Source organism: Trichogramma pretiosum, unplaced genomic scaffold (assembly GCF_000599845.2).
Source record: "Trichogramma pretiosum strain Unisexual culture from Peru unplaced genomic scaffold, Tpre_2.0 scaffold126, whole genome shotgun sequence".
NCBI classification, from domain to species: Eukaryota; Metazoa; Arthropoda; class Insecta; order Hymenoptera; family Trichogrammatidae; genus Trichogramma; species Trichogramma pretiosum.
Window position 1 is genome coordinate 268,271 of NW_019641676.1, and position 14,320 is coordinate 282,590.

General features: G+C 43.5%; 2 protein-coding genes across 3 annotated transcripts in view; both read right to left on the minus strand.

Annotated features, from left to right (window-relative positions):
• The window catches only part of LOC106657118 (midnolin homolog), a 45,925-nt gene extending 38,442 nt beyond the window's left edge, over positions 1–7,483 (minus strand). Inside the window, exon 1 of one of the 2 annotated variants that reach the window (XM_014378434.2) lies at positions 5,890–7,483. In XM_014378434.2, the coding sequence (XP_014233920.1) occupies positions 5,890–6,464 (575 nt within the window). In that variant the 5' untranslated portion in view covers positions 6,465–7,483. The remainder of the gene's footprint in view (positions 1–5,889) is intronic. The other variant, XM_014378435.2, reaches the window with a different exon arrangement.
• Positions 7,484–9,895: 2,412 nt separating this feature from the next.
• On the minus strand, positions 9,896–13,982 carry LOC106657134 (ATP-binding cassette sub-family D member 3). The gene is made up of 12 exons (XM_014378471.2): positions 13,595–13,982; positions 13,157–13,202; positions 12,588–12,775; positions 12,444–12,513; positions 12,272–12,369; positions 11,841–12,021; positions 11,555–11,767; positions 11,402–11,471; positions 10,855–11,330; positions 10,484–10,783; positions 10,248–10,409; positions 9,896–10,178 (listed from the first exon to the last, which is right to left on the minus strand). The coding sequence occupies exons 1-12, from the start codon at positions 13,720–13,722 to the stop codon at positions 10,101–10,103; spliced, it is 2,010 nt and encodes a 669-aa protein (XP_014233957.1). The 5' UTR covers positions 13,723–13,982; the 3' UTR covers positions 9,896–10,100.
• Between the last annotated feature and the right edge of the window lie 338 nt (positions 13,983–14,320).

Consider the following 14,320-nt stretch of genomic DNA (forward strand, 5'->3'; position numbering starts at 1 on the left):
AGAGAGAGAGAGAGCCGGCAAATAAGCGACGTTGGGCTGTGCGACTCTTCTTATTTGTGCCTATGTATAGGTTTGGCGTAGTAATCTTGTTTATCATGAGTATCGATTGATATTAAAAAAATGTTATTATTTTTCATTTTTGAACAATCGGGTAAACAAATTTCGAGAGCGAGACGCGTATAATATAGACCAAGTATTATAGACTTCTCCGTAATTACCTGGGCGCGTTTGGGGAGGGCCCCGACGCAACAACACACAGCTTTTTTATATTATAAAGAAGGTTTGATCAATTCCAATTAACGATGTAGCCCGCGCGCCACACAATGAGGAGCACACGGGAGGTGCGCGCACTAAATTACGTTTTGTTGTTGCTGAAGAATTTCGCCGAGGCCGGAAAGGAAAAAAAACGGATATACGAATTTGATGAATTGTGCGGCGGCGGCGGCGTAGGCTCTCCAGATAACTAAATGGTTAGGAGGGTTACGTGTGTGTGTGTGTGTGTGTGTGTGTGTGTGTCTTGAAAAGCAAAAGAGAGAGAGAGAGAGAGAAAGAGACGCGAAGAAAAAGTCCTCGGGCGTTTCCTGGAATGTAACACAAGAAAGTATATGTGTGCCTTGGGTTCTGCCTTTAATACACGCAGGATGCACATAGGCACACACAACAGTGCTGGACTCCCTCAGCTATATGTCTCTGAAATTGCAGAACTCGAAGAGAGAGAGAGAGAGAGAGAGAGAGAGATTATGCACATACATACATACGTACAGGCAAAAAGGCGCTTCGATCCAAAGAAGATACGGAGATTCATCGTCGTCGTCGTCGTTGTTACCGACCTTCCCAAGGCAAGTGGGACGAGAGTCACGCGGCCATCGCGCTGCTGCTGCTAAACGTCGCGTGTGCACACGAGAGTGCTATATATAATAAATATGCAGCGGCATCAGCAGCAGCAGCCCACACACGCACTCCGTGATACGTACGTTAGTTTTTTTTTTTTTATTCGCGTTATTTTTATTTTTTCAGCGAATAATACGGGTGACGTCAGCTGCTGCTCGCGGTTCCGATTGCAGAGAAGAAGAATTTCGTGTGTGCGTCTTTGCGCGCTGACGAGTCGCATTTTTGTGCGTTATACTGTAATGACACACACGACGGACAAATTATCAAAGCCGGACGAAGAATCGCTATAACGAGTATAGCAGCAGCAGTTGAACCGTTGAAGTAGAAAGTAAAAAAAGAACTTCGAAAGGGAGGAAAATTTTGTGTGTGTGATCGTGCGAAGTAGAGAGAGAGAGAGATGTCGATATTCGTGCCCTGACAATGAGGTACTATATATAGGTACTGCTGAGTTGAAAGGGTCTCTCTCACGCGCGCGCGCGCGCACGATTCTCTATCTGTGCTGCGTGCAGACCATCGATTCCGAGCGGCGAGCTCCTTTTCTGATGATTTTCCTTACTTCGCGCAGCTACAATTGTCAAGCAGCGACTATTATGCTAGACTGCAACAACAAAGCATCTACATGCTTGTGTACAATATGATCTCACGTATTTAATCCTTGTGTATAAGTACGGAGCTGAAGTTCTCCGAAAGACTCCGTCGTGTCCAAGGATGAACGGCACGTGTCTGCGTTTTTTTTTACTTTTCTTTAGGTTTGAGAAATTAACATTTGGCAGAAAAATATAACCTTATCCAATTCAGGGCATGAGTCGATTGATGACCCAGCATATAGCAAACGCTCGTCTAATTTTCGAGCGAGTTTCGGTATCGCCACCTAGCGTGATAAATTGAAATAATTCCGACAAGTGCGTTTGTATACAGGAAATAGTAACTGTGCGTTCAATCTACGTTTCTGGTCCAAATACCGAGAGAAGTCGGTTCTACCGTGTTTGTGTGTTGTAGTAATTAGTATACAGTCAAAAGCATTAGAAGATAGACTCGTTACCATATTAGACGTACACGAGCAGGTGTACGAGTATCGCATTGGAACGAGTTGTCATTGCAGTATTGTTTGGAAAGACGCTTTTGATAAAAACCCTCGCTACAACAGCAAGCCACGCCTATAAAGCGGGTGTCTTAAAAAGCCATTTAAGGTCATTAACGGATGAGAATGTTATGCGTGCATTATACCCGCATCTCATTTGCGATGCTTTGCAGAAATTCTAGATCGCCACCTATAAATATAAGAAAAGTTCAAATTTTTGAATCGATGATGGATCGCGAACGATTTAATGGACTGTCAAGAAAATGACATCCATAGATTACTCTCAACCGTATTTCCATTATAATACAGGCATTTAGAGTTTGAAAAAGTAAATGCATCAACCATACACGAGCGCGTGTGTGTGTGGGTATGCCTATATATACGTGTGGACCGTGTGCAGTGATGTATCGAATGAGTGGCCCCGCCAACTTATACTATATACGTGCCACGCACGGGCGCGTCCGAGAACCCCCGCACACGACGACGACGTCGTGCGTTACATACACGCGTATATAGAAGCCCACGGGAGCTTGAAAGATATATATATGTATGCACGCGGGGGACGACGACGGCGACTATATTATACACGGACGACCATAACGCGCATATATAACCATGTAGCCTATATAGTATCGAGCGAGCGAGAAGGAAAGAAAGAAGGTGATGTTTTCGATAACACGATTGGCGCTGCCTGCCACTGACGACGACGACGACGACGACTACTCTCGTTTCTGCGTTTGGGGGCGACGTAACGACGACGACGACGACGACGACAAGAGCGTGGGTGAAGTCGCCCGGGAGATCCCACGAGAGGCAGCCAGCTTCCCACGTCGCTGAATATGTGTGTGTGCTCGGCGCACACCACTGCACAGTCACTGCCTCCGCTGCGATCGACCAAAACGCCAAAGCGGAGCGTAGGTCGTCGTCGACCTTATAGCGTATACCCGCCCGCCTTCTCTCTCGCTTCGTTTCATCTTCCTTCGTAATACTGAGCGCGTGGTGGTACATGGGCACAGGCACGAAGCAATTATCATACACGCGCGCGTATATAATATAACGCCGACGCTTACTTCTTTCTACTCGCGAAGGACGTCGAGCTCTCCTTTTTTTTTCTTCCTCGTGTTTACGTGCACAAAAAAATAAGTATTTTGATAAAAAATGAACAAAATAGCGACTCTTTTCGCTCGTCGAATCTATCCATCTATCTATATCTAATTTTGGCGAATTTGGGGCGCACCGATTCAACGGAAAAAAATTATCTGCGCGAGAGAGAGAGAGAGCGAGCCGCGCGATTCGGAAAAATCAGAAGCCTACATTTGGCACGAAACTTCTTTATCTTTGCGAGTGCGCGCGATATTTTCGAAACAAAAGAGATAGAGATGAATCGCGCGTTGGTGCGTGAGAGGAAGCAGGGCAACGTCGTGTGTGCTGCGGGGCTAGTGTCTAAAGCGTTCTACATATCCCCACGGACGAATATTTTTATCCGAAAAAAAAACGAGTATAGCGGCATTAAAATGTATGTATATAATATACATTACAATACGCATTTGCGTACGAGATAGCACGCAGGCACAGCTTCGACTGTATAAGTACAGCAACAGCAGCAGCACGCTCGAAAGAGATGACGATGACGCCGCCGTCTTTTAAATGCCCTTTAAACGAGCTTCGGAGTCGTCGAAGCGCACACTGCCCTCGCGGAGAGTACGAACAGAGAGAGAGAAAGAGAGAGAGAGAGAGACTGTGTTTGCCTCTCCCTCTTTTAGGATCACTCTCCCCGCGCGCGGCTCGCTCGACTCGCTGTGCTCTCGCAACACACAACCCGCCGCCCGCTCGACTCCGTTCTCTTTCTCTCTCTCTCTCTCTCTCTCTTCCGCCCCTCGGATATATACGCAGGCACCAGCAGCACATAGAACGAGAGAGAAAGATAGATATATAGGCAGCAGCAGCAGAGCCTGGCTGGATGGCTGACTGTCTGCGGCTTCCCCTTCGACGAATGCTTATTTTTCCGCATTGTTCTCTTTTTTTTGTGCGCGCGCTTGCGAGCCTCGAGTTCCTTCAACTCGATACGTGCAGCAACAGCAGCAGCAGCAACGCGTCGTCGTCGTCGCCTCCTATATACATGCGATAATATATACACACACACATGTGTATACAATATACGTGCGCGAGTGTGTATATAATAAGCTCCGTGTGCACACGAGCTTCGAGCCAGTACATAGTTTGCATACAGATATACATATAATACGTATAGTATATATACGCGCGGATGACGACGATGCGACGATGGTGGTGAGAAGGAGGAGGAGAAGCAGAGGGGCCAGACGGGGCTATCCCTCTTCTATGTATATAAAATATATAAAAAGGCGTCTGTGTGCGTACGTACGAAGCGATAAAGAGATATATATATAAAGTGATTGACTGCACACGAGAGAGGAGCGAGTACGAGAGGCAGCGCGAGCGCTTGAGAGGGTGGGTGGGCGAATGAACAATAACAGCTGACGCATCGCGCGATGACGGGAAGCTTTTGCTCGTGTACTATAACGCGTGCGCTGCTCTTGATTATATACGTCGAGCTGGCAGCATATATATACATAGCAGTAGCAGCGACGCGCGCACTGCACACATATGCACACATGGATCAAGAAGTATAGAAGAGTTAAAGACATTAGGAACGATGTACGTCCATGCGTGAGTTATAATGAAAAAATTTGCAGAGCTGAGAGCGATGCGCCGAGAGCGCGCGTAACCACTCGATTTTAAAATTCGTGCGGGAAAAGAGAGCGCGAGATACGTACGCATGGTATAAATATGCGTTGAGGAGCTGCTGCTGCTGCTGTGTGCAGAAAGCATCGGCAGCAGCAGTGGCAGCAGCGCAAAGTCTCTGACTCGGTATTTTTGGATCTCTCTCTCTCTCTCTCTCTCTCTCTCTCTCTCTCTCTTGACCGACCCACCACGGCAGCAGTAGCAGTAGCAAGTCGACGCAAAAAGCCAAAGAGGCGCTCCGATAAAGTTTTTCAAGCGCAGATATCGGAGCAGATGTATGCATACACAGATATATATATAGTGTGTATATATAAGTTGCCCGACTTTCGCGTGAATATTACAACTTTACCGGGTCCCGATTTATGCGCGTATATAATTTTACGCGATGGCGATAAACAGCGGTGGCAGAAGCATATTGACCCACAGGACCGCTCGCGCGCACGCAGATAAAGAGACAGATAGATTCTTCGCGGAGATAATGGGTATATATATATCGCGCGAGTTTTAACGTGGTATACGATTTCATCCATGTATGTATATAGCGAAAAATGAAAAATGTATGTATGTATATTCGCTCTCCGCAACGCGCACGTATAAATATAATCTTATCGTGCTCGACTCTCGCTCTCTTTCCCCTCTCCTTTTTTTCGTAAGCGAAGCGCGCGTAGTAGTCGGCGAAAACTCGACCAACCGACTGATTACTTATTTGCTGCCGATTAGGTGGAATAAATGCCGCGCGCGCGAACATCGTGTGCTGCGCTGCTGTGTGCCTGCCTGCGACTGGCTGCTTGACTCTGGCGTGTCGTGAGAGTTTTTCGCCTTTATACGTGTGCCTGTGTGTGTGTGTGCGTGTGCGTGTGCTATTGTAATGCGCGCGGCAAGGGCAAAGAAATATCCGGCTCTAAGCGCTGCGGCGCAGCAAAAAATAAGAAAGAAAATGAAAAAAAAAAACGATAAGTATTATCACTACCTCGATGTGTGTACGCGTTATTATATATTACTACTGCGATCGAAAAATGAAACAAAAGCTGCAGGGGTAACAAAAGCGATCTCGGGATAATATTTTGGATGTTGTTGTTATATATAAATGGAGCACGTCGAAGAAAAAGAATAAACAATAAACACAACAACAACGACGACGATAATAAACATACCTCTCGCGATGCAGCAGACATATGCGCTCCTTGGCGACCTTGAGCTTCTTCGAGATGATCTTTTTGAGACTCTCGATGCTCTCGCGCTTGTCGACCACCAGGTCGAACTGGCCGCCCGTCGTCGGGGTTATGCTGATGGTTATGTTCGGATCGGTCGGCATGACGCTGCCACTGTTCGAGGGCGTTGCCGCGGCAGCAGTCACTGCGTTGAGGCTGCTTCTGGCGGCAGCGGCCAAGAGGCAGCCACACCCCGCGTGGCTCGACGACGACGACGACGAGGCGCCGATGTGGCCGATGCTTCCGCTAGAAGTCGAGGAGACTCCGCTCTTGGACGACGCCAACGACGAGGTTGCAGCGGTCGTCGCTGAGCCAACACCACCACCACCACCACCACCGACGCCACCGACAACACCGTGGCTGGTAGTGGCGGTAGTATTGTTACTGTTACCGCTGCTGGCACTGGTGCCGCTGCTGCTAGCACCACCGCTGCTGCTATTGCCGGTCGCGCTAGTCGAGGATGTCGTAGTTTCTCCTCGCACACCCCCCTCGGGAGCGCGCGGATTACCCTCGCTCATTATACTCCTCTTTCTCACGGGTGTGTTAGCGTTGCACTACTACTGGATTACAACAACAAATAACGAACCAAATCGGATCTTGATTATTTCACTTTTTATTATTGAATTCACTCACGCATATAGAAACACTATTGAACTACACACTTATCCAAAGAATCTCTCGAAATTCTTGTTTCTCTCTGCGCTCGCTAACCAACGAACGTTATTTTCATTTTTTTTTTCTTCGTTGCTGTTGCTAACACGATGCGATTTTTCGCACGCACGGGCTGCTGCACTGGTTTCGAACACACACACACACAACACTGCGATATTATACACTGGTAGAGCGCGTCTCTCTCTCTCTCGTATCGCGTTCTCTCCTTCGCGCGTCGAGCTGCTACTACTACTAGGCAACGGCTATATTATACTAGCTGCTGCTATTATCATAATATAACGAAGCAGCAGTAGATGGGAACGGCCGCGGCGGGGGCCACACACTCAACGTATAAGCAAGAGTGCGGTGGCCGACTAAAAAAGATTTTTTTTTTCTCGTTAATTACGAAAAAATCGCAATTTTCCGATTGCGCCACATATCGATACGTTATACGTAAAAAATAATCTAAGGCTGCTCGGCTCTCGCTCTCGATACGACGCGCGTGCTTGTATTATAGCGGCGTTATTATTCGCGATTTCCCACGGGCGCGCACAAGAGCGTCTAATACACGCACTCGCGTTCACTGAACAACATATATACGCACTCGCAGACGCGACAGAACGGACGGGAGACGACGACGCGCGTTTTACCGAAATTCTTCTTTTGCTTTGCTGCCTATATAACAATGTTCCTCCTCTCCGCCGCGCTGCGAATGCTATGTATACGCTAATATACGCTGTGTGCAGTATCCACTGTGCATATGTGTGATACGCGCGTGGATAACCGAGCGCCGTCGTTGCTCACGATCAACTGAAATGCCCGCTGCTGCTTGGCTGGTGCACCTGTCCCGTCGCCGTTGCCGCCGCCGCCGCCGCCGCCGCCGCGACGACTCTACGACTGTAATGCGTGACGAGCCCCTCTCTTTTTGCGTGCCTTTGCGCGCTGCTGTACGTATACAATACCAGTTTGCGGCGCGCGATCGCTCGACGCTCGCGGCACAGCAGCAGTCCTCTCCTCTCTTTGCGAACGCGCCTACATATATAGCTATGTATATATATATCGGACTTTTCTCTCCCTTACTCTTTTGCTTCAGCCTGTGTGTGCCTCGGCTCGGCTCGGCGCTCGGCGCAGCACCGAACGGAGAGCCAAACACGCGCGCTCGTGTATGTATACACACGCAGAGAGACAGCAGCAGCAGCAGCAGTTGTGTTGCGTATGTATATGTATGCACACACGTTTTTGCCAGTGAGCGAGTGAGTGAGAGAGACGCGCGCACTGCTACCTATATGTATAGCAGGGTCTGCTTGTTGTTGTTATGTTATATATATGCAGTACACACCAATTGTGTACCGAGACGTCTGTGCGAATATTATTGTCCTATGGATGATATGCGTGTGCACGCAGACCACCGCCTGCGCGCTGCTGCTTATAGGGCGAGAATCCGGCCTGGCTGTGCTGCCGTATTATACACAAGTATTAAGGGATCGATCGCCCCTATGTAGTGTAGCTGCTCCCTGGCCCGCACGCCTATGTTGTTGAAATATATACAACTGCCGCGCACTCCTCTCTGTACGAAAAACTAGCTGTATAGAGCTATAGTGCCGCGAATGAGCGCGTGAAAATTGCCGTTGGGTCGGAACACGCTTATTCGCACGAAAATGTATTCGTTGTTAATGCACAGACAGACGGACGCTCGCGATTTGCATTCGATTTTTATGCTATGCGTCCGAGAGACGCCCAGCGCGAAAGCCAAAGAGCCGTTATATTTTTAGGCTACTTCGCTACTTTTTTTTTTACCAACGCACGCTGCTCCGCCTTTATGTTTGTGAATAGCTGACTCTTTGTATATCTCGCGAAATTTATGCAGATTGTGATAAATTTGCACGATCTTAGACCAAAAATACGAGATCGATGCGACTCCTTTTTTTTCTATGTAACGTTCGAACGCGAGTTATCTAGAACTCCGAATTTGAATTTGGTCAAGGGTTTCTTAAACTCCATTAGCGAAACGATTGCCTCGAATCGCGGTATTATCGATACACGCCGATTACAAATTTAAAATTTCTTATTATTTATTTAGTTTTCAAGTTCGTACGATGTTTAAAGTATATTTAACTTATCACTACTGTACTTTTTACAATGTAAACGCGGCCGCGCTCCTACTGCGGCGAACCGCCTGACCCGACTGTAGCAGCAGCAAACTCGAGGCTCCCCGCAGTATCTCGTCGCTGCATGCCGCCGCCAGTTTGCAAATCGCAGTGCGCCGATCTCTCGCGCGTTCTCTGTTATACGTATATGCCATGCACATATGTGTGCTGGCTGTGTGTTCAATTCCCCACCCAAACGCCGCCTTTCCGCCGAACCATGTATGTGTGCGTGCGGATCACCCCCGAGTAGCCTCTTTCTCTTATAGCTGCACTTATGGTGTATTAGGAGTGATTATTACGACGATTATCATTAGTAAATATTTCGCGCTAAAGCTCGGCATTCAGATGATTACTCGCATCGCTACTAAATAAATTATAATTTATTTTTTTTCCAGCTTTTGGAATTGATTACAGGGAAACGAAGTGATGCAGCACAGTTCGATTAAATACGGCATATAAATTCTTTTATTGTCCAGCAATCCCCTCTAAAAAAAAAGATTTAAAAAAAAAAACACAAACTTCAACATTACAGAATTATTGCTCGTGTATTTACAATGTGATCTACACATAACGATTATTATTATCGCGCGCACAATCATCATATAAATGCGAATTGTTTTACACACTCGTTGAAAGTAGTAGATGCAATAAAATTTATGTAGATACATACTTTGATCGATTGGATTTTTTTGGAGTCGTGTTTCACAATTTGCGAGACTTTTTTTCATTCGCTTTTCTTGAATATATAACAAAAATCATTTCGATGTTTTTTTTTAAAGCTACCGTAGTATAATCATTGCACATTGTCACAAAATAATCATTGTTCTCATTTAAACAGCTTTCGTTTTTGAGCTTCGCTTTTTATCCACTCAACACAGAAAAACCATCAATTATATCGTCGGGAAAGAGAAAATTTTTATGTACAATTTTTTATTGTCGTTAATTAAAAAAGAGGAATGTGATCGCGAGTTTTTTTATTAAATAATAAATATTCCCTACTGCCTTACACCAATCGTATATAAATTAACAGCTAGAGTTTTTTTTTACCATTATAAAAATGATGGGCTAAACTTTGAATGCTTGTTTTTTTTTGTAAAAAGGGCCAATAAAAATTACATATAAAACGTCATTATAAAAATACATAGTTCATGTCTCCTGGACTTTTTAAAAAAAAAATTAATAGCATTAATATTAAAATCTCCTTTACCTATAGATCATTCAAAAGTTCCACAACCAGGTGTAAAAGATTTCAATACTTATAATTACAAATTAGCATATTGGGCATCATTACGTTTCAGAGCCATATCATTGACTTGAAACACATTTTGTTGGTGCTTGTGACAAGCAGTTGAACATTCATGATCCAAATTCTTCCGTATCCGGCTCGATTGGCTTGAATTCATAAGATCCTCTTCCATCCATCAGTAAATAGTACTAAAAATAATAAATTTTTGAGTATTTTTTTTCTATTTTGTCGATTACGAAAATTATAATTTCAATTACCTCGTGATGTTTCCACAATGATCTTCTGTGAGATACTGTAAATAAAGTTATGTTTGCTTTTTTGCAATAAGAATACATGGAGTCTTCAACATCTACACTAACAGCACTTGTGCATTCGTCAAGTATAGCGAATTGTGGCTTATGATAAAATAATCGAGCCATCTGCAATGAATATAATATTTGTTACGATATCTGTATTTGTAAATCTAAGATAAATGCAGACATTAAACAATTACCGCGATACGTTGTTTTTCTCCTCCAGACAAAACATCCATCCAATCGGCTACTGTATCCCATCCTTGACCTTCACTTCCTGGCTGAGATTCTCTCTCCAGTAAATGTCCCAATTGCACCAAATCCAAGTATTTTTGTAAATCTTCATCTTTGGCGTTTCCGCGTCTTAACATCTCGGCTCGAGTGTGAGGATAAATAACTTGATCCCTCAGTGTACCCAGAGTCATGTAAGGCCTTTGAGGAATATAGAAGAGCTTTCCTTTTGGTGGCTTGGTCATTACTCCGCCCCAAAGTGGCCACAGCTAAAATAAATTATTAGAATTATTGTATGATGGTATTTAGAAAAGAAAATTTGAAAAATATTTGCACTGACCTCGCCCAAAACTCGGAAAAGAGAACTCTTGCCGCATCCATTAGGTCCACATACTAAAACATTGATACCCGATTTTACTTCAAATGTGAGCTCTTTGATCAGAACATCTCCATTTGGCGTAATTAATGGAACGCGATCGAAACGAATGATATTGTCTTTAGCTAGAATTTTTCCAGCTCCAGGTGATCCAATAGGATTATTTTTTGGATCAATGATCATCGTTCGTTCATATTTGTTTTCGTTTAATTCGGCCAAAACTTTTCTGATTTCCGTGACTCTTGCTGTAAAACCTGCTAATCTTGTCATTTCTCTTCCAGCAAGAACTAATCTACCAATAGCTTCTGCTAATTTTAATAACATTCTACCGTACGTATAGTAACATTTGAATCTGTGATCAGGGCTTCCAGATAAAATTGGATGATTTTTCTTGAAAAATGGAATACTAACAGCATAAAATCCAACAACAGTTGCAATGTCTGTAATTAATAAAATGAGCTTTAAAATTACTTCAATAATCATAAATAATAAAAATAATAAATATCATTACATTTTCCTATAAAATTATCTACAACTCCAATAGCCACCTTGAATTCCAAGAATTTTCTAAGATGTGTTACCTATTTCACATAAAAATTTTTATCTTAAATTCAATACTTCAAATCCGTGCATTTTTATCATAAAAATTGTTAATATAACTCACAAGTTTATGGAAACTAGCTAACATTGTCAATTTTTCTCGTGTATTTCCTTGATAGAAAGCAATTTCTTCAGAATTGGTAATCAATCGAGATTGAATATGTCTATATTCTCCTTCTAATCTTTGCTCTTTGACAGTCAAATTTCCAATAGGTTTTCTCAAATGAGTCAAAAAACCACCAGCAACCACCAAGTATGATAACATTATCACTGGAGTCTATAAAAAAATTGTTATTAATGTACAATTCAATAAGATAGTGTAGCTTTTATGTATTGCAATGATAACTAACTGTGCCACCAATTGCAGATGTTAGTCTATAAATATAAATCATCATATCTAGCATAGGCTTTGCAATGTTGCTGTACAAATCTGTGCAACTTTCACAGAACTTATCCACATCAGTAACCAATAATTGATCAGGATTAGCAATTCTTGAGTCCAAATTACTCATTTTGTAATAGGTAAAGCCCCTGAAACAATATTATAAGAATTTATAACAAATAAATAAAAATATGTAAGCAAACATTTTTTTATGTGTTTGTATGGTAAACATTTTTGACCTTTGATCTTGATTGTACATAGTAACAGGGACTGATTATAACTTAAACGTGATTACGAAATTGATTCTCTCATTAATATTCAAAAGGTCAAAGCTGTTCTCTTGACGGGTTAAATTTTTTCCCATTACATTTTAAGTTTAAAAAGTGAAGTGAAACTTACTTCAAGTATTGATCTATAAGATGACGGCTAATGTTAGTTCTAAGCCTTAGTTTCATTTCACCAATTCCATACTTTAAAATATTATTTACAACAGATATCTGAAAAAAAAGAAAGTATGAAGATCTGAAAGTATTAGAATTTTTCAATGCATTAAATCCAAATGTATATTTACCACAGGCAATGTTGCTACAAATCTCAAAAGTCGTTTTTTGAATAAAGCAGAATCCATGTTGACTATGGAGCTGAAATTTCAAAGGAATCTATTAAAGTAATGAGTTACATCAATTTCCAATAAAAAAGAGTACAGTATACTAACGTTTCAATAAGTGTGCTTGTATGAATAAGGTAAAGATCGCAGAGCGATCTGCCAACCAGTGACAATGCAATAAGCAAGGCATATCCAGCTTCAACCGTAAAAACACCGGGTATACCAATCGCCAACAATTGTCGAAGCTGCCTGAAAAACTCCTTGTTGACATGAGCCTTAGGTTGTTTTGGTTTTTCCTGTAGACAATCAAGAATAAACTATCAATTAAACGAGAAATAATTTTCGTCATCTTGAAAGCCAGTTGTGATAACTATTTATTTCTCGTAATGATAATCGTTGAAAAATCGTTGACAATTTTTTTAAAGATGTCACATTAGCATGCACGTATGTATAGTTGCATGTCGCTGCACATGCAATAATCGGCCAGCACTCAGCGCCGCGCGTGTACATGTACAGCAGAGCACATAGACGCACGCAATACATACACATACATACATATACAGACACGCAGCAGCGATGAAATGTCAAAAATAGACGTCAACTTCTCGCGCGAGTTTCTCGACAGGATTTATTATTTAATCGCGCAATTGTAGGATCATCACGAGTCGTTCTCTTACCTCCTTGATGACGTACTGGACATCGTTGTTGGGTGGCCACTGGCTCCTAGAAAAGCCAGAAAAATCGGTTATAAACGGAGTCACAATCAACACCACACAATCGTCGAGCGCGAACCGAGCGCAGTGATACTATCATCGTACATAAGCAAGCTACAAACGCACGGACACGATACGCGCTCATATACGTGTGCGCGAGGCTAGAGCATGGGATGTTGCGCGCGTATCATATACATGTGTAGCATAATCACACGAGAGAGTGACTGCGTGAAAATGGCAAGATCGTTCGTCGTCGCGGATGATGACAAATGGCACGTATCGATAGACGAGCGAGCATACGCGCATAATAGCCTGCTAATGGACGATAAGATTCGCTCGGTTTCGAGAATCATCGTTGTCTTATATGCATGGCGATGATCATCATCATCGACAACAACTCACTTGGGCTTGACGTTGTAATAATTGTGTCGCTTGCCGCGGCGACGTTTGAGAATGTAGAGCAGCGCGGCTACCGCGGCGGCCGAGGCGACGCTCTTCCTCGTCACGAGCTTGCTCAGATTCGGTGCCATCGTTGTCGTCCTTGCTATCGTTATCGTCGACTTGTTGATATCTCTCCTCGGGTTGTTGTCGTTGTTATTCGCACGCCCGCGGCTGGTGTGACAGACGGCAATTATTATACGCGACTGCTGCAACTCGTTGCGCACAGCACGGTATACACGCGGAGGAGGGGAACTTTTTGGTCTCGCAGCAGCGGTTCCACTGCAGCAGCTAAAGCAGCGGCAGGCCTCTGACTGTGTTGGAGCGAGTCGAGACTGCTGCTCTGCTCGTGGTAATTGTCCGCGATTATTAGCCGCAGCGCGACGCCTCGGTCGGTCGTTGTGTTTTTCTCCCTCTCTTCGTCGATCGTGCATTTTGCATCCTGAATTTCGAAACGCAACTTTGAATTGCTTAATTTTAAATTGTTTCACTATTATTATGGTTTGAATGAGAGAAAGATGAGTTGAGTGAATGTACAAATTAGGACATTTTACACCGCTACGACTTTTTGGATGCTTCAAACCTTTAGAATTCGGGTAGTGCATTTAAATTTTTACGAACGATGAACCCATATACTTGTTCTATTTAATTTTATAATCGTATGAAATTAAAGTGAAGAAAATCGTGAGA